General features: G+C 44.2%; 1 protein-coding gene across 1 annotated transcript in view; it reads left to right on the forward strand.

The window, feature by feature from the left end:
• TRPM1 (transient receptor potential cation channel subfamily M member 1) overlaps positions 1-20,722 on the forward strand; it is an 89,525-nt gene that overhangs the window by 15,615 nt on the left and 53,188 nt on the right. The window contains 6 exon segments of the mRNA XM_029951274.1: positions 10,633-10,712; positions 14,945-15,140; positions 16,375-16,588; positions 17,245-17,369; positions 18,258-18,429; positions 20,288-20,462. Of these exon segments, the coding sequence (XP_029807134.1) occupies positions 10,633-10,712; positions 14,945-15,140; positions 16,375-16,588; positions 17,245-17,369; positions 18,258-18,429; positions 20,288-20,462 (962 nt within the window).

Here is a 20,722-nt window from a genome sequence, read left to right on the forward strand (position 1 = left end):
AAGGAAAAGGTCACTTCCTGTAGCTTAAAGACCCAGCTCTGCTCCTGGGCTCCAGTCTGGAGGACCCTGTTACACTGTCCCAGGAAGGACCCCTGGACAGAAAAGCATTGGGGATCTGGGGAAGAGGGAACCCTGGCCCAGGAGAGGTGGGGCTCTGATGACCCCAGCGTTTACTCCAGGCCAGCCCTGTCACCTCCAGGGGACAGCGATAATAAAGCCCAGGAAACCAGATCTTGAAGCTCTTCCAAGCACTATCACTCGAGTCTCATGTTATCATCCCCATTCTACAGATGTAAAAACTGAGGCTCAGCACCTGAGGGGCAGCCTCAGCGTGGGCCCTACCTGGGGCTCCTACTGGTTCTCTCTGTTGTAAGGGGCCATGAGGCGAGGTCTGTGCAGCCCAAGAGTCTCCCTGAAGGGCCAGAGCAGAAGTAATAGCCAAACTACTCAGAAATGGCCTGTTGGACGGGGCCCAAGCCCTCCTTTATGGTGGGATGAGTGTGTGGCAGGTGAAGTAGGAAAAATTGTGGAGTTTTAATCCTTGTTCACATGAAGATGGGTGGCCTGTGCCAGTGAGCTGACAGGGAGATGGTCTGATTCTCTGGGATGGAGAGTTCCCAGGCATGCAGGTGCTGCCCCAGTTGAGGCCCACAGGTGCTCCCGGCACCCAGCAAGGGCAGGTCAGGCCCTGTGTGGATACCCACCAGCCACCGCAACCATGTGGGGTCGTCCGCCAGCGTTCCCACACACCAGGGCATTCCAGAGAAGCCAGAAGTCCAGATTTTCGCATACAATCCTCCTCTGGGTTAATAATGGCAGAGAATTCTTCTTTTTATACAAGGGTCAAATCAAGTCCACAAGTGGGTCACACGCAGCCTTGGGATGAGCGTTTTGAGGCGTTGGCTCTAAATACACACAGGAGATAGGCAGTTTCCTTTGGCTAAATGGGTCCACAAATCAGTCATTTCACTGTGGGGTTTGCTGTTAATTTTGGCCCAAGAAACGGGGCCATTGAGTAAACAGAGACTTGCCTAACAGTAAACCTGCTCTTATGTTTGGAAACCACTTCCCAGGATCGGTCACAGCTGCCCAGGCCAAAAGCCACTCCCTGTGGTCCTGGCCCGGCCTCCTGCCTCCCTCTGTTGCCCTGCCCCTCCCTTTCCTCCCTCTCCTCCCCCAAATTGTCCAGGCCCCCCTCCCCCAACCCTCACCGCCTTACCCTCCCCACTGCCAGTCCCCATCCCCCCACCCCAGCCCCACGAAGACTCCTCCTTCCTCCTAGCCACCTCCTAGAGGGTCATCCCCATTGTGTGGACCACACTCTGGTCTTCCTACTGGTGCCCTGCCTCCCCATTGCTCCCCTATAATCCAGCCCATGAGTTCATGCTACCCGTCTGCCCACCAGTTCCTGTGGTCTAAAGTCCCTGCATGCGCTCCTGTTCCAAAGTCCTCCATATGCCCGGTCCATGCTCCTCAGCAACTCACCCACAGCTCTGTCTGGCACACAGCCTTTGCACATGCTGTTCCATCAACATAGAATTCCCTTCTGGTCTTTCACTTCTCAGTTTAAATGTGTCGCCTCTACCAAGCCTCCCACCACACCCCATGTGCACACCACATGCTCTATCACACCCTCTTCTTTATTCCCTTCATGTTCTGACCACAATCAGCAATGCTCTGGTTTATCTGCTGCCTTGCTTGTTCTCTGTTCTTTGTTACTTGACCACAATGGAAGCCCCCTGAAGGTAGGGACATGACTAGCTGGCTCATTTCCACCCCCAGCCCAGAGCCCTGAACGCAGCCAGCCGCCCACCGGCCACATGGTGGCACTCACAAGACACCTGGAACATGAAAATGTGGCAGCATAGTAGTTTCTGCCTTCACTTCGCTATCATGAGAAACCCCTACTAAACACTCATCTCCCAGTGGAGAGGCCCATCCCCATCTCACTGAGGTGGGAACCCCCCCATTTCCTCATCCACCTGCTGCTCAGCACCACCTCGTGCCCTCAACCACCCTGCTCTGAGCAGGGCCACCTCACTCTCCACATGCATCCTCACTCCCTCTGCTGTGCACATGCTGTTCCACCCATCCCACCATTCCCTGGCCCCAGATGTCTTCAACCCACCTGTTCAAACCTTGCCCATACTATGAAGCTTCCTCCTGTTACTTACCCACTCTGAACTCCGGGCACCAGGTAAAGTCTGGACAACGTACCGCCTCTGTATCCATCATGCATCTTAATATCCTGTGATAAAAATAACGGCCAGGATTTCCATCTAAATCTAGTACTTCCCAGATCCCAGCTGAGGCTGAAACTATGCAAAGCAGTTTCCATTTCAGAGATGAAATGGCCAGGCTGCACGTGACCCACATATGGACTTGGGCAGCTCAGGGGACTCGGGGGACACGATGGTAGCACCACCTCTGTGTCTCCTCACTGGGCCTCACAGACAGACTTTCCAGTGAGTGGGCGCTACTGCAGGTGGGATTTTAATCCCCAGTGCTAGCATTCCTCTTATCTGGCCCTAAAGCATTAAAATAACTATTTGAGGGGCATCTTGGTGGCTCAGTCAGTTAAGTGTCTGACTTCAGCTCAGGTCATGATCTCGCAGTTCTTGGGTTCAAGCCCCGCATCAGGGTCTGTGCTGACAGCTCAGAGCCTGGAGCCTGCTTCGGATTCTGTCTCCCTCTCCCTACATCCCTCCACTGTTTGCACTCTGTCTCTCTCTCAAAAACTAAATATTAAAAAAAAATAGTAACCATTTGTGATGGGCAGGAATATTTGGATGAGTGGGCAATATCTATCACCCAACAGGGGGATCTAAAGGGCTTATAAATGAACCGCAGGAGGCTCTCCCTTCTTTCACTTCACAAGGACGCTCTTTGTAAGATTCCATGACTCTCTGACGTTACCTTGGCAGTACTCAGCCCTGGTAGCAGAGGCTGGGGGAGGAGGAATGTTTGACTCGGAGGACCTCCAACCCATTGCCTTTCATCTGCATCAGTGGCTTGCAGCCATTCAGGAGGCTGAGCCCCTCCCCACAGTGAGCAGAATCTCCTCAGGTGACCTGGGTTACCTCCCTTGTGCTCTGTGTGCACCTGGATGCGGGTATGTGGGCCCAGATGGCCAGACTGTGGTAGGCCGGGTTGACAAGAGCTGGGCAGCCTTGGCAATGCTCCACCAGAGGGATTTATTGATTTATTTAGTCACTACAGGGTAATGAGCACCTCCTCTCTGCCAGGCACTCCTGGAGGCACTGGGGATAGAGCAGAGAACCAAACAGGGCTTAGGCTTCCATGGCTTTTGTAGGAGGAGCAGGGGAAGGGAAGAGAGGGAGGAGGTTAGGGGAAGGAATGCATGAAGGACAGAGAGAGGGATGGGGGTGTGATGGGGAGCCAGAGAGCCTCCCTGAAGTGCGGACATTTGAGCAGAGACCTAAACACTGAGAGGTTGCAGGCAAAGGGTGGCTCTTGTACCTTTTGTTTATCATCAGAAGTAGAATATTTCTGGAGACTCAGCGGTAACTTGGAATTTTGAACTGAGGATATTCTTCAGCGCTAAACTTTTAAAACATCAGTAGTTGATACTTAAAGCCAACCACTTTTTTCCCCCAGGGAAAGTATGTTAGCCACATGCTAGCATATTCATTAGGGGAGAAAAAAGATTTTTGGTGAAGCAGAGGGAAATGGGGCCATGTTGTGGGTGCCAGCTGCTGCTCTTGCCCAGGGCTCCAAGCTAGGGCTGAGGTTTGGCACTCTGAAAGGGCCCCCTTCCAAGTCCCTGGGGTAAGGTGAGGGCCAATATTCCCTCAGGGTCACAGATGCCCTGCACCTGCATGTAAAGGAGATGGGGTGGGGGGCACTGAGTGAACGGAGGCATTTAAATGCTGCCTGAGACAGAACAAACATTAATAAAAACAAGAGCCACAGTGCTACTTTCCAAGTTCTTCATCCACCTCAACACATTAAATTCTGTAGGGCAGATGGTATTTGCCCCTTTTGATGACGTGGGACCTGAGCCTAGTTGTTCAGGAGCTGGACATTGGTTTTCTGATTGCCTACACTGCATTGCCCCAGGATTTCTTAGGAAGTGCCCATTGGCTGGTTTGTTGTGCTAGTGGGGGCTGGGAGGAAGAGCCTATGGGACAGGCAGGGGGTGGGGGTGGGAGCCAGCTAGCAGGAGAGTGGCTCCAGGGCCTAGAGATGGATCAGGGGGAGGGGCTGAGAGGCAGAGTCTATGAGACAGGCAGAGGAGGCGGAGCCAAGCAGGAGCAGGGGGCAGGGCTTAGAAATGGAGTAGAGGGAGGAGCTGAGAGGTACAGGGGTCCTGAGGGCAGGGCCCAGAGATGGAAGAGCGTGTCCTGGTCTTATCTTTCCACACCAACTGGAACTATTCCCCAGTTGTTCCTTGTCTTTCATGGCCTTGACATTTTTGCAGAGTATGGGTTGGCTATTTTGTAGGATGCCCTCTGTTTGGGTTGTCTGAAGTCGCCTCCTGATTGGATTCAGGTTATGCATTTTTGGCACTTTTTTCCCTCGTGTACGTTATTTATTGGGAGGGTCATGGTGAATCTTTGTTCCATTACTGATGATGCTCACTTGGCTTTAGGCAGTGTTCCCCAGATTTCTCCACTGTCAAGCCAGTAATTTCCTCTTTGTGATTAGTAAATATCTGTGGGAAATACCACGAGATTATGTAAGTGTACTGTTACTCTTCAAACTTTTACCCACCACTTTTAGCCTTCATAAAACATGCATAATAGTTGCCACATGGAGATTTTCTACTTCCATCATTCCTTCTGTATTTATTAAGTGACTTACTCCTGGAGGAAAGAGTGTTCCCATCACCCCTATGTATTGAATTATGTATGGATTTATACCAGTGCAGGTCCATGGGTTCTTACTTCAGTCAAAAGATTATACTTCTTTATTGTAAGTATTTATTCTCATGCTCAAATTATTCCAGATAAAGCCAGTGACAGCCCTTTCAAAGTGACTTTAGTGTTCCTTTGACAAGTTCCTGCATCAAAAGTAAAAACTTCTTGGCTCAACAAGATGTTCCAGGTCCTTCTTGTACTCTTCCTGCTCCAGTCCTGGATTCAGTCATTTCTCCAAAAAGCCCCAGTTCACTTTAGTGGAAAACAATATTTAGAAACCAATAATTGAACACTAAGTATGCTCATTGCTGGTACGCCCTTTCCGTGGATAGAGCCAGGAAATACATGTGTGTACGCATATAGACATACATGTGTGTGTGGTAGGGATATGACCCCAATGACCCTAGCTTCCTGATTCATGCCTTTATAGTTGTTGTGTTGGTCCCAGCCTATTGCTAGTGATGCTCGTGGCTAGGAATGCTGAGGCATTCACCAAGTCCTGTGTTGTTCACAGCAAACCCCCACAGATATTCCCCTGTGGAACTAATGTTGTGGCTGGACCATCCCTTGTCATTCTTATTATGACCAAAAGAAAACTAGCAGGAAACTAAGGACCGAGATTTATTACTCACAAGCCTGGAGCATTCATGGCATGCCCAAGAGCCGCATAGTGAGGACATGGGTAAAGAGTGAGGTAGCAGATCTAGAACTCTGCTTTTCTTAGAGTCCAAGGGTGGGGTGTCTGGGGTTTCCAGGGTTCACTCTCTATGGTGAATTTCAGGCATGAAAACAGGAATTAGGGCACAGGAAAGGCAATGGTCAGTTCTGTAGCTCAACCAGCACTTTCTTAAAGAGGGACCCTGGTGAGGGGGGGAGTCTAGTTCTTTAGTTGGTTGTTTTGCTGGTAGCTGGTCTCATACACCTGGCAATATATTTATTTGAGATGGATGTCTTTGACATGAATGCCTCAGCAATCAAAAGCTGAATGTCAGGCACTCACATGATGAAAGAAAAAGCCTAATGTCCACTTACACTACAGTAACCCTGTCCTGGGCAGCAGGACTCGGTGACTCTCTTCTAATTCATAGAATACAGCTACAAAGATATCACTTCAGATATGCGGTTATAAAAAAAACTGTGGCTTCTGTCTTGTGTGACTCTTGTGCTCCTCACTCTGATGGAGGTCGCCACCATGTTGTGAGGCGCCTTGCCTCACATGGCAAGAAACTGACTGGGCCCAAAACCCTTGAGAGGAAGCAAATCTTGGCAACAGCCCCATGAGGGAGCTGGGAATGGTCCTCCCCGGTGGGTTTCCTTCAGATGAGACCACGGACCCCGCCCACACCTTGGTCGAATCCCTGGGAGAGACAGAGTCAGAAGCTCCCAGATAACCCACATTCAATTACTGGCCCTCAGAAACCGAGGCAATAAATGTTAGTGTTTTACCCCACTGAGTATGGGGACAATTTGTTATGTTAGGCGATAGATAACTAATACAATACGTTATATATATTCGTTGTGCGTGCGTGCGTGCGTCTGTGTGTGTGTGTGTGTGTGTGTGTGTGTGTGTGTGTGGAGAGAGAGAGGGAGGACCACACCGCCTTTATGTGGTCTCATATCTATCTCTCTACATGTTACAAACCGTGGGTTCACACTGATCATTTCGATTTCAGTCCACTGCTGCGGGGATTTGTTCTTACCTTCCTTACCCTCCATGCCTGTAACTCTTCTCTAAGAGTGAGAAACCCAGCCCCCATTATCCACAATATATTGATTTCTTTGTTCCATCCTAGAATACACAGAAAGTAATTTCAGATTCGTTATCCTATGTCTCTGTGAAAAACTAGCCTGCTCATGGGAGTTCAATGTTCATTAGCGCTCTTATTGTCTTTAATTGAAGGCATATAGTCCAAACACTGTGAACTCTGTTTTAAAGGGAGGAGGGAGGTAAGCTCTCCCAGCTTCTCTGGGAAGTGAGGAGTGACATACCAAAGGAGAAGCATATTTTCTTTCCAGACAGCAAATGCTCTGCCTGGCTACTTTGCACTGGATTGTTGTCCTACCACTCCACGTGAGAGGGGCCAGGCCCGGGCTTCAGGCCCTTGCCACTCTGAGGTTTCTCCTCTGGGCAGATGCAATCACTTTCTTCTTGCTAGTGATGTGGTTTTCAAGCAGTCATTAAATTACTTGGAGACAAAGGTGTACTGTGTTGCTTTCTGAAGGCCCCCAGGGAAGGTTTTGAATTATACTCATTCTTGTTATTCAAAACGCTTAACCGACTGAGCCACCCAGGTGCCCCGCCTGTAATTCAAAAAGAAGCCAAGTGACCAGCTGACTGTAATATGTTCCCAGAAAGGCTCGGGGACCCATAGGTCCTTCCAGAAGGATGAAAACCCTGATCAGACTGTCTCAGCATGACTAAGACCTGGGCCAGGACTATCTGTGGAGCAACAAGAATGGCATTGGGTCCTTGACATGACCTCACTGAGAAGGGCATCTGGGACATGTGGTCACTGCCACCGCCCTCTGAGGAGGCAGCGTCCGTGGACACACGGGAACCCCTAAATCAGAGTTGCCGTCCAGGAGGGTGAGGGCTACGAGACCCTCAGGTCACAGGTCACAGACCACAATGTGATGCTCACTCTAGAGACTGTGGGAGAGTGGCCACCAACATGAGGCTCTGCCCTCCGCAGTTTCTCCAAGATCTGATTCAGGCTTCTCCAGGTTCACATGCTAGGCTGCTCCGTTTCCCTGTGCCTGCTGACCCACCCTCAGAGATACATACATGTTATATATGCACCACGTTTTACACGGAACACACGCCACATGCGTAGCACACACCACACATACTACACATGCCACACATACAATCATACCCACGTACATACACGTGATCACACATGTGCACACATCACACCACACACACTGTACACACGCACAAATACATCACACAAGCACGCACATCACACATACACGAATATCACAACGTGCATTGAGCCAGGCCTCAAGGATGTTGGCTTCCTTGTAAGGTGGACAGGTTTCCTTCCTGCCTTGCTCAGCTCCACAAAGCCACCCCGTGCTGCCAACTCCTTCAGCTCATGTGCAGGCATCACATCCTCTGACACTTCCACGGGGTGGTCATCCAGCTTGCCCTGGAAGTCCCCAAGCACGCCAAGCACTCAGCACAGCATTCTGCACAGAAAACATCTTCAACAAATGGACATAGGTGAATGAGAGGTCAGCAAATGAAAAATGACAGCACCTATTTATTAGAGTAGCAGAGGGGGTTTTCCATTTTTAAAAACTTGTTTTATTTTACATTTTCATTTCAGACAAACTTTTTATATTTTTAAATAGGTAATACCTTTACATAACTCAATTTTAAAGGGAAGAAAAACCCAAAATTTTGATTTTTTTTAATGTTTATTTATTTTTGAGAGACAGAGACAGAGTACCAGTCGGGGAAGACAGAGAGAGGAGACACAGAATCCAAAGCAGACTCCAGACTCTGAACTGTTAGCACAGAGCCCAATGTGGAGCTTGAACTCACGAACCATGAGATCATGACCTGAGCTGAAATCAGATACTTAACTGACGAGTTACTGAGGTTCCCTGAAAACCCAAAATCTTAAAGAAAAAAAATAAGTCCTGCACATGGCATTTATTGCATCCTTATTCATGTTTGCCAAAAGTTGGAAGCCACCAACTTCAGTGGGTGAATGGATAAATAAACTGTGGCTCATCCAGACAATGAAATATTACTCAGCCCTAAAAAGAAATGAACTATCAGGTCATGGAAAGGCACAGAGGAATCTTGAGTGCATATTAGTAAAGGAAAGAGACCAGCCTGAAAAGGCTAAATACATATGATTCCAACTATAGGAGATTCTGGAAAAGGCAAAACTATGGAGACAGTAAAAAGATGAGTGGTTACCTGGGGATGGGGAAAGATAGGGATAAATAGGCAGAGCACAAAGGATTTTAGGACAATGAAACTATTCTGCATGATACTAGAGTGGTAGATGCAAGTCATTATGCCTTTGTCAAATCCCTAAAATATTCAACACTAAGAGTGAACCCTAAGTAAACTAGGGACGTCTGGTGATTATTAAGAGTCAATATACATTCAACTTTGGTAAGAAAAGCTACCAACATTATCAGACAATGCTGATAATAATGGAGGCTGGCCATGTGTATATGGGAACTCTACCTCCCTTTCAATTTTGCTATAAACTAAAATTGCTCTTAAAAAATAAAGTCTTACTTGGGGTGCCTGGGTGGCTCAGTCAGTTGGATGTCTGACTTCAGCTCAGGTCACGATCTCATGGCTTGTGAGTTTGAGCTCCATGTCATGCTCAGAACCTGGAGCCTGCATCAGATTCTGTGTCTTCTTCTCTCTCTGCCCCTCCTCCACTTGCACACTGTCTCTTTGTCAAAAATAGATAAGCATCAAAAAGTTGTTATAAATAAAATGTTTTTCAAGAACTTGAAAGAGCACGCAGCCTCCGGGTGTGTCCTCTTCACCCATCACCCATGTTCCCCAGGCCTCTAGATCCTCTCTCTTGGGGGGACCATGTTAACTGTTCTTTATGAGCCCTTCCCAGTAGATTGGGTCTATTTTGAAGCAAGTGTATTTTCATATTAATATTTCTTCCCTGTAACAGAATGACAATACCCTAGAGACTTTTTCATGTCTACTTTTTCACTTACTATAGCTTGGTGATCTTTCCCAATTGATATAGAGAGAAAGTCTCATTTTTCTGAGAGTCACAGAGAATTCATTCTATTGATGATTGTTCCATAACACAGGTAACAGTCCCCTACCAATAGACAGTAGGTGATATCCAGTCTTTTGATATCATGAACAGTGAATGCAATAAATAAATGAATATTGTCATTTTGCATGTGTTCAGGGATATTGATGCAGTAAAATACTAAATTGTCAAAAGTTATATGCTTTGTAATTTTGATATTATTGCCAAAATGCCCTTGATAGAGGTTGTACTGACTTCTAGCTCCAGCCACCGTTTTATGAGTACCCATTTCCTCAAAACCTTCAATATTATGAATTATAAAAATAATACTCAGTGAATCTGAGCACCAGTTAGAGATTCCCCTTTAAAATTACTATGATGTGTGGGTGCCTAGAAGTCCAGAGAAGACGAGGTTCTTGACAGTAGACAAAGTCCTAATCAGAGACTTTGAGACTTTGTTGGCTTTTCCAGTAACTCACATTTACACCAGGGCTTGTTTGGGCACCAGCTTACTCCAGGGCGGCATAAAGCTCCCTTTGCAGATTTTGATCTGCATGCAAAGGCTGGGTTTTCTAGCTCTATGGAAACCATGAATACCTACTTCCAAGTCATTTCTCTGAAAAAGATCCTTTAAGAGTTGCATCTGCCATTATTGAAGGTGTCTATTTAGATGTTTTGGGCAGACTTCTTGTTAATGATGTTTTTTAAAAAAAAATTTTAATGTTTATTTTTGAGAGAGAGAGAGACAAACAGACAGAATGGGAACAGGGGAGGGGCAGAGAGAGAGGGAGACATAGAATCTGGAGCAAGCTCCAGGCTGTCAGCACAGAACCAGATGCAGGGCTCAAACTCACACACTGTGAGATCATGACCTGAAGTCGGACAGCTAACCAACCAAGCCACCCAGGGACCCCAGTGATTTTTTTTTAAGCAAAAGAATGAACTCTGATGATAGTGTTGCAATATATTGGTCTAATTTTCATTTCTTTCTCTTCCAGGGACAGAAATCTTGGATAGAAAAAACATTTTGCAAACGAGAATGTGTCTTTGTAATTCCCAGCACTAAAGACCCTAACAGGTAAATTGGAAGTCACGACTAAGACATTATCCAAACCAGCACTTTGTCCACCATTGGCCAACAACTATTCTTGTATTTTTGGGAGGAAGAAGAGGAGGCAAGAAGAATGGCAAGAATTCATTCCCTATGGGAGGCATGGAGCTAAGGAGCTTCTCTGTCAGGATGCAGGAAAGATTGTTGTCTGAAACTCATTCTAATCCAATGTGAACATTCATAACCAGATGGGCCCACAGGGCTCTTTCTAGTCTTAGGGAGATCAAGATTTCCAGGGTAGCTTCATGGCTTCTGGTTAGAGTTTCATAATGCTATTTAAATAAATAGGTACCACTACCACGGTTAAGATCTGAATGGTTAAGTGAACTAGATGTAACTCTATGAAAAGGTGTACTTTGTACACAAAATGTTAATTTCATTCACCTACATAAAAAGGAATCTGTTGGGGTGCCTGAGTGGCTCAGTCGGTTGAGCATCTGACTCTTGATTTCAGCTCAGGTCATGATCCCAGGGTCATGGGATGGGGTCCTGAGATGGACTCCATGCTGAGCTGAGCATGGAGCTTGCTTAAGATCCTCTTTCTCTCCCTCTCTGCCCCTCCTCTGTTCCTGTGCTCACTTTCTCCCTCTCTCTCTCTCTCTCTCTCTCTCTCTCTCTCTCTCTCAAATTAAAAAAAAATAGGGGCACCTGGGTGGCTCAGTTGGTTGAGATTCTGACTTCAGCTCAGGTCATGATCTCATGGTTGGTGAATTCAAGCTCTGTGTCAGGCTCTGTGCTGAAAGCTCAGAGCCTGGAGCCTGCTTCAGATTCTGTCTCCTTCTCTCTGCCTCTCCCTCACTTGTGCTCTGTCTTTCTCCCTTTCAAAAATAAACATTAAAATATTATTTTTAAAAATTAAAATAAAAAATTTAAGGTAAATGAATCTGTTATAAACTAAACAGAAGGTCTTCTAAAGCCATGAAAGTGATCAGAAATGAATTTAGCTAAACTTTCCCATCTCTGAGGACAACAGCTATGAGCTGAGTTTGGAGAGCCACTGTGAGGATTCACTCAGTATGAAATCCATGCAGATAGGATCACTGACACAGAGTACACAGACTCTCAGACATTGCCTAGGGCATATATGACACATGCAACCTCAGCCCCACCGCGTCTGCATGTTCGCTCCCTCCACCATCCCCCTGTGGATTCCTCTCCCTGCTTAAATGCCAGGGATTATCCCCCAAGACAAGAAATATGCATTAGGGGATAATGTCAAAGATGCCAAAGTCATCCTTTTGTTGCACCTAAATGTCCCTCCTTATTTCAGTGTCTCCTAGACCCTCCTTGATAGAAACTACCTATACCAGCCCTCCTTAGGATCTGCTGCACTATAGTCCCCTCACACAGCCAAGTGGCTAGGCAGGAGAAGGAGCAGAAAGAGCTTCAGGGACTACACCTGAGATTATTCTGTTAGTTGCATGAATTTTCTAGCATGGCATTAAAAAAAAAATCCTGGAATGAAAAAGTAACCATTTAAAGCCCCTAGAAATGATCCCAAGGGCCAGTAAGAAATAAAGAAATGTCTATTCAAAAACACCTACAAAAATTCAGTAGAAAGCCTCAAGTCTGTGCTATTTGAAGCAAGAGAGCTCTGTCCCTTCACCCTCCTGGCTCAGTAAAATCAAACTACAACTTAAGGAAGCAGAAGAATATAATAAATAAAATGGAAGCTAATAAAATTTAAAATTTTGAAACAATAGAGAAAAATCAATGAAACTTCTTAGAAAAGATCAACAAAATTGACAAACCTTTAGGGAGACTGATGAAGAATTCAAATTACTAGAATCAAAAATGAAAGGATATTACTACCAATCTTACAAAACTACAAATGAATACAAAGGGATACTATGATTTATACACTAATGACAATAAATTAAATAACTTAGATGAGGACAAATTCCTAGAAACACACAAATTACTAGACTGATTCAAGAAGAGATACACAATCTGAATAGATCTATAAGAAATGAAGACATAGAATTAGTATCAAAAATGACCCACAAAGAAAAGCTTAGGACCAGATGACTTCACTGCCAAATTGTACCAAATGTTTTTTTGAGAATTACACCAATATTCACAAAAATGTTCAAAAAATAGAAGATGAGGTAACATTCCTCAACTCAGTTCCCAGTTTTGTGAGGCCAGTACCACATGGATATTAAAACCAGACAAAGACACCACAAAAAAAGGAAAACTACATAACAATATCTTTTGTGAGTATGGATACAGAAATCCTGAACAAATATTATCAAACCAAATATAGCAACGTATAAAAACATAATCAACTGGGATTTATCCCAGGGATGCAAAGTTGGTTTCACATTAGAAAATCAACTAATGTGCAATACACCACATCAATAGAATAAAAATAAAAATCACAAGATCATCTCAACTGACAAAAAAGCATTTGGTAAGATTCAACACATTTTATGATTTTTAAAAAAGTAGAAAATAGGAATAGAAGGGTATCTCCTCAACCTAATAAAGGACATCTATGAAAATCCACAGTTAATATCATACTTAATGGTGAATGATTGGATGCTTTGCCCCTAATATGAGAGACAAGGATGTCCACTCTCACTACTTCTATTCAAAACTGTACTAGAGGTCTTAGCCAAGGAAATTAGGAGAAAGATATAAAAGGCACCCATAATGGAAAGGAAAAAGTAGCTATCTTTCTTGGCAGATGACATAATCTTATATATAGAAAATCCTAAGGAATCACTAAAAAACTCTTGCTTATTAACTAATAAGCAAGTTCAGCAAGGTTGAAGTGTAAAAAATTCATTAAACAAAAATTACACTTATTTCTATCTACTTGTGATGAACAATGAAATTTACAAAACAATTTCATATACAACATCATCAAAAAGAATAAGATACTTCGGAATAAACTTAGAAAAGAAGTGCAAAACCTATACTCTGAAAAGTGCAAAACACTGTTGAAAGAAATTAATAAAGATCTAAATAATTTGAAAAATAGCCCATGTTCATGGATCAGAAGAGTAAACATTGTTAACAATATTAACAAAATGATCTACAGATTCGATGCAGTTCTTATCAGAATCCCAGCTTGTTTCTTGGCAAAAATTGACAAGCAGACTGATATGGAATTGCAAGGGACAGAATAGCCAAAGCAATCTTAGAAGAAGAAAAAAAAAAAAAAAGAACAAAGTAGGAGGACTCACACACTACTTGATTTCAAAACTTACTTCAAAGCTACAGTCATCAAAGTAATGTAGTACTGGCATAAGGATAGACATACAGACCAATGGTATAGAATTAAGAATTCAGAAATACCCATACATCTGTAGGCAATTAATGTTTCAGCAAGGTTGCCAAAACAAATGGAGAAAGAATAGTCTCTTCAAATGGTGTGGAAACAACTGTGTATCATGATGCAAAGAATGAATTTTAGACCCCCACCTCACACCATGTATAAAAATTAGCTCAAAATGTATCAAAAATCCAGAAGCACCTGCGTGGCTGAGTCTGTTAAGCATCTGACTTTTGATTTCAGCTCAGGTCATGACTTCACAGTCTTGGGATAGAGGTTGACGTTGGGGCTCCGCTTTGAGAATGGAGCCTGCTTAAGATTATCTTCCTCACCCTCTGTCCCTCCCTGGCTCAAACTCTCTCTCTAAAATTAAAAAAAAAACTATCAAAAACCTAAATGTAGGGGCTAAAACTATAAAACTCTTAGACAAGAACGTAGGAGCAAATCTTCATGACTTTGGATTTAGCATAAGAGTCTTAAATTTGACAATAAAAGTATGAACAGAAAAAGGACTACATTTTCAAAGTTACTCATGTAGAGAAATGTTTTATTACACAGAAGAATTCAACAATTTGAAAAATCCTGGAAGATCAACTCTGTATCAGGAGGGCATGATTATACTTTGTCACAGCATGTTCGATAATTGATGCTCATGTTGATGTTTTCAAGACATCAAAAAAGAGTTAGAATACATTAAGTATGGAAGGGCAACTATCCAATGTGTTTTGAATGGACTGGTATGTAAATAGATGTAAGTTGACTATCTGGAAAAGGCCATCATAAGGAACATTTCTATCCCTAACAAAGACATATAAGGAAGGTGTTAGTCTGCCCCTGTTCAGGTGCTACCCTTCTGTTTAGGTTAACCCCTCTTAAGGAGGAAAATGTTTTAGAAAGACTGTTTTGCCCTTGTTTTCAGGTGTTGTTGTGGCCATCTCACCAACCAGCATATCCCCCCTCTTCAGAGTGTAACATCCGGCAAAAATGAAGAGGAAAATAAACAAGTGGAGACTCAGCCTGAAAAATGGTCTGTCAGCAAACATACCCAGAGCTACCCAACAGATTCCTATGGAACTCTTGAATTCCAGGGTGGTGGATACTCCAATAAAGCCATGGTAAGACAGGCCTTAGAAAGGGCAGCCACTGAGCCATCAGTGGCCCAGCCTCCCAGACCCCCAGGCTGCAGACACCTGGGTCTTCTTTCAGGGATGTGGCTCAGTCTTCCTAGGTATTTCATTGCAAAGGCAAGAAATATAACTGCACACTCAACTTTTTATCCATGAGATTTGGAAACTGAGCACTCTTATAAAAAGCACATAGTGTCACTAAATTCATACCAGAATTGTGAATCCACAAATCATGCAACCATACTCATCACTGAGTGATGAGTGAGAAGTTATGCTATTTGTTTTTTGAGGTTGTTTGGGGTTTGCTTTTTTTTTTTTTTTATAACTGTGGACCTTCCACTCCCCTTTGAATGGGTTAGGAGTGTCTGGAAATATTTCCCTCTGAAGTCCGTCCACAGCCTGCTTTCAGCTGGCCCAAGAAGACTAAGGTCTTTCACACTTTCATGTAAACGGGGAGTGCTTTCTGCCTTTCGGATGAGCCCTGCCAGAGAGGGGAGGCGTCAGCACTATGATCCCTTTCAGCTAATTCTGAATAATACTCCCACATGTCCAGTCAGATCGTTTTTGTAATTTCATTTTATTCTACTGGCTCAACATCATTGTTCAAATAAAATTCAGTTGTGTTCCAAATAGCACCACATACAGTCTTCTGGAATGGCACCCTTCGTATCGGCATGGACACAAAGAAGCGGCTCATAGGGGCCAAGGCATTCTGACCATTTATCTCTTCTTCAACCTGGGGGGAAGTTCAAGTCCAGAGGTTAGCTCAGCACCCACACAATGTGGCCAGTGGGCCACTCCCTCAACAATGCCCTGTCTAACCTCTGGAGATCTGGTTCTAGGTAGGCCAGCTTTGGAGTTGATCTTTTTCAGGATTGAGCGTGGCCAGGTAAAACACAGGATGCCCATATATATTTGAACTTCAGATAAACAACAGATAAATTTTTAGTATAAGCATGTCCCAAATACTGCATAGGTCATACTTATGATAAAACACTTTTCAATCTTCACATAAAATTGTAATTTAACTGGGTGTCCTTTATTTTTGTTTGCTAAATCTGGCAACTCTTCCAAAGTTCCTTTCCCTCACTTAGCCACAGACTCACACAGAGGGACTGAAAGCCAAAGCCACTTTTGCTTGGGCAAGAACAGTAGCCCTGTTCCCCTGTGACATGAGAGGAAAACCAAGAATAGGTACTGAGCATCACATACTCTTTTGCAGTATATCCGCGTGTCCTATGACACCAAGCCAGATTCACTGCTTCATCTCATGGTGAAAGACTGGCAGCTGGAACTCCCCAAGCTCTTAATATCTGTCCATGGAGGCATCCAGAACTTTGAGATGCAGCCCAAGCTGAAACAGGTCTTTGGAAAAGGTCTGATCAAAGCAGCCATGACCACTGGGGCCTGGATCTTCACTGGGGGTGTCAATACTGGTAAGAGAGGCTCCTTCCCTTCTGTAAACACACAAACCCAGAACTCATTATAGTTCCCAAAGAGTTTTTGGATAATTAAGACCAAAAATTAAAACATATTGCAACCTGACAATATTTATGACAAAAGTGAAATCTTTGTCCAGTAGCTTGTTTTTTTATTTTGATATGATGGTGATAATGGTCAACATTTCTGGCACCTATGATGTGCCATTCCTTGAACTGAGCACTGTATGAGCCTCATTTTCATCAAGGCCCTTAACAATACCTTTTGCCATCCTATGGGAGAGGAAACAGAGGAAGGGAGAGGTTAGGGGCATGCCAAGCAGTCTGACTCTCAACTTTGGCTGAATGTAGACAAGGACCACCAAGGCGCCCCCTCACTTCCATCTTTAGGTCTTAGAAATTTGTAAAGGAAATCCCTGTACCATTGCTTTGGTTTTTTGGTTTTTGTTTTCCCTTTTCTAGGAGCTAATGCAGGATAACCAGTCATCATGAGCTCAGACTTCTGGTGTACTTTCTTTTAATGATGAAGATCATTGCGCTTCAACCCTATTCCATAGGGAAAGTAGTGGTTCAGAGAAGGGGTCCCTAAAGTTCATAAAAAGTGGTAAGATGGGAGGAAAGGGCCTAAAAATATGATCCATGGCTGTTTGCAGGTGTTATCAGCCACGTAGGGGATGCCTTAAAAGACCACGCCTCCAAATCCAGAGGTCGGGTTTGTGCTATAGGAATTGCTCCGTGGGGCATGGTGGAAAATAAGGAAGACCTGGTTGGAAAGGATGTAAGTGTTTTCTTCCCAGATACTGGCAATTTTTTCAAATGAAAGTCTTTATTTTGAGATAATTGTGGATTCCCCTGCACTTGTAAGAAGTAATAATGACAGGTCCCATATGCTCTTCACCTCTTTTCCCAATGGTAACATCTAGCAAAACTGTGGTATAGTATCACAACCAGGATATTCATATCAAGACAGTCAAGATGCAGGACATTTCCATCACCACTAGAATCACTCAAGTTGTCCTTTGATATCCATACTTAGTTCCCTCTCGCCTCTGCCACCTCTTTAATTGCTGGCAGCCACTCATCTGCCCCTTTTCTCTAAAGTTTTATAATTTCAAGAATGTTCTATAAGTGGTATCATGCACTCTGTAGCCTTGAGAATTCCTTTTTTGTGATTTTTTTTTATTGCTTCTTGTTGTTTTATTCCTAGAAATTCCTAGAAATCCATCCAGGTTGTTTTATGTATCAATAGTTCATTCCCTCTTATTGATGAGTGGTTTTCCACGGTATGGGTGTATACCACAGTTTGTTTACCTGTGTATCTGCTGAAGTGTATCTGAGTCGTTTCCAGTTTGGTGGTCACAAATGAAGCTACCACAGATGTTCATGTGCAGGATTTTGTGTTACTGTCAGTTTTCATTTCTCTGCAGTAAATTCCCAGAAGTGTGATTGCTGGGTTGTCATTATCTAAAATGATTTCTTTTTTCTAATTTAATATAGAAATTTGCAAACACAAATTCTTCAATAGAGAGGACAGGGAAGTGAGAGTAGGTTTAAGTGCACAATTAGATGAAGTTGCCACTACATAATGTATGTATTTTGCCTACTTCCCCTGTTAGTCTTAATGTCTAAGTTCTGCAGTGCTGACCTGTGTCGTGCATTTTGCCAGGTAACGAGAGTGTACCAGACTATGTCCAACCCCCTAAGCAAGCTCTCATTGCTCAACAACTCACACACTCACTTCATCCTGGCCGACAATGGCACCCTGGGCAAATATGGTGCTGAGGTGAAGCTGCGGAGGCAGCTGGAGAAGCACATCTCTCTGCAGCAAATTAACACAAGTAAGTTCTGGCAAAGGCCATGGATGCTGGGCTGCCATTCCTGCCATGAAACCCAGGCTTAAAAGGACATTTCTCTAGTGTGTTTAGAGTTTCCACTTTGATTCTTGTCAGATCCACAGAACAACAGATCAACAGACTTGTCTAGAGCCCTTAGCCTGGCCAAGTACCAAATCACACTGAGCTGTGTGGTAATACTCTGCCCCATGTTTACAGGGAGAGGCCATGTGAGAAACAGCCATACAGCAGTTGTCATGGTGATGGCATTGCCCTTCATGTTGCCCAATGTAATTGCTGTAGTTATTTTTGTAATGTTTGAACAGGAAGAAAGTTACTCACTCAAAGACATAGTAGGATAGCTCCTGTCAATGAAATGTTAGTTGATCATTAAGTTAAGTAGCTCTGTAGCTCTGGGTCTCTCGCTCAGACTAAGGTGGGCTGGGCTGGGATGGGGGAAGACCTGTGGAGACAGCCACAGGAACCATCTGCTTCCCATGGCCCCACCTGTGCTGGTCCAGGTGGTACAGACCTACAGCAGAGCTGTTCCCTGGGGGGAGGGTGGTGAGGTCAAGCTCAAGAGAAAGAACAACCCACAACCAGATGAAATGATAATGACCAGTTAGGATGAAAATAGCTGTTGTCATCTCTCGAAACATGCTCCCACTCTGGCAATACTTATTGTCAAAATATTATTAAAAGATTTTAAAGACTATTTTGTTTTTACCCTCCCTGATAAGGTTTTTTGTGAAAGCTAATCTAAGGCCTAGAAATAGTCATTGTCAAGCCCAAGTAAGGACCCATGAGATGGAACAAGTTGTTAGAAGGGTTGCCTGCTAAGGAGACTATGGATTCTCAAGAATCAAATCTCAATTGATAAACTGCTTGGTCACTGACTTTTTTTGTCTTGGACTCATAAGTTTTCACACTGCCCAACTTCATCTGGCCATGTGACTTGTGGGTTTCCCTTTGTCATCCTTTGCCTAGGGCTCTGAGTGGGGCAGGGAGAGCAAAGGGGCGCTCAGTCGTCACCTCTTACAGCTTGGAGCTTCGGGGAATCCAGCCTACACCAAGAAGAACCAATTTTACCCTGTTTCTAGAAAATAAAGTGATTTGACCACCATATTCCTGAAGATCTAGAATGGCAATGCTTGCTTAGCTTGGATATCTCAAAGACAGGGTCCACATCATATTAATCCTTTTTTCTGGTATCTGTTGGCCAGGACCTGGCACAAACCAGACCCTCGGCGCATATTTGCTGAAATGAACTTCACTGAGATTATCCTGGTAGGAGAAGAGAAAGTTGTTCAAAAATTTTAAGAGTTTCTGACTATATAAATACATCATGGAAGCAAATGAGAAATTTTGAATTCAGTCACTTGAAATATTCAGATTTCCTCCTAGTGTACACTAATAGATTTTATCTGAAGGCCTTCAGAACTATGAGACAAAGGACATTTCTCCTACTTGCCATTTGTTAATGTTGATTGAGTAACTCCCGTCACAACTAAAGGACACGGGGAAACATGCCCAAAATATAACCTGTCCTGGCCAGTCTGGGGTAAAATTGTCAAGTAGACAAATGTGTCTCTGTAGCTCCTCCACTCCCACCAGCCTCCCTCTCCAGAACCTCAGGTTCTTGGACTCTTCCTGCTTCCTTCTGCTCCTCAGAGTTCACCCTGTGGCTCTACCTCCAGAAGTTAGCCTGTCCCTACCACATTCCTAAAGAGTCCTATTATCTGATGGAGACAGAGGGAGGACTCAGTTATTAACTGATGGGCTAACAGTGGCGGTCTCAGTGTCCTTTCCCAGGTAATTTGTGCTGTGTCGTTGGTCTGTATGATGAATGTGTTCTGTGTTGCAGGACTGGGGCAAGGTGTGCCCGTTGTGGGCCTGGTGGTAGAAGGAGGCCCTAACGTGGTTTCTATTGTCTTGGAATATCTCCGAGAAGACCCTCCAGTCCCTGTGGTGATTTGTGATGGCAGCGGGCGAGCCTCGGACATTCTGTCTTTTGCACACAAGTACTGTGAAGAAGGAGGGTAGGATTTCTGACATGTTACAAAGGGTGGGTTTTTAACTGCCTTCTTGTTAGGCCAAGAAGAAAACCCTAAGTGATATGGTTAGCCATTCCAAAAATGCTAAATAATGAAGATTTACTAGATCTCTCCCATTTTCTGAGGTCAGCATGTGAGGGAACTGTCAAGAGCATGATGTTTCTGACAGAATTCTTTCTCTGGGGGAATATACTCTCTTCCAACTTCATTTTCCCTTATAAGGTTTTCAACCAACCTGGAATTTA

The sequence above is a fragment of the Suricata suricatta genome, chromosome 9, assembly GCF_006229205.1.
Source record: "Suricata suricatta isolate VVHF042 chromosome 9, meerkat_22Aug2017_6uvM2_HiC, whole genome shotgun sequence".
Lineage (NCBI taxonomy): Eukaryota > Metazoa > Chordata > Mammalia > Carnivora > Herpestidae > Suricata > Suricata suricatta.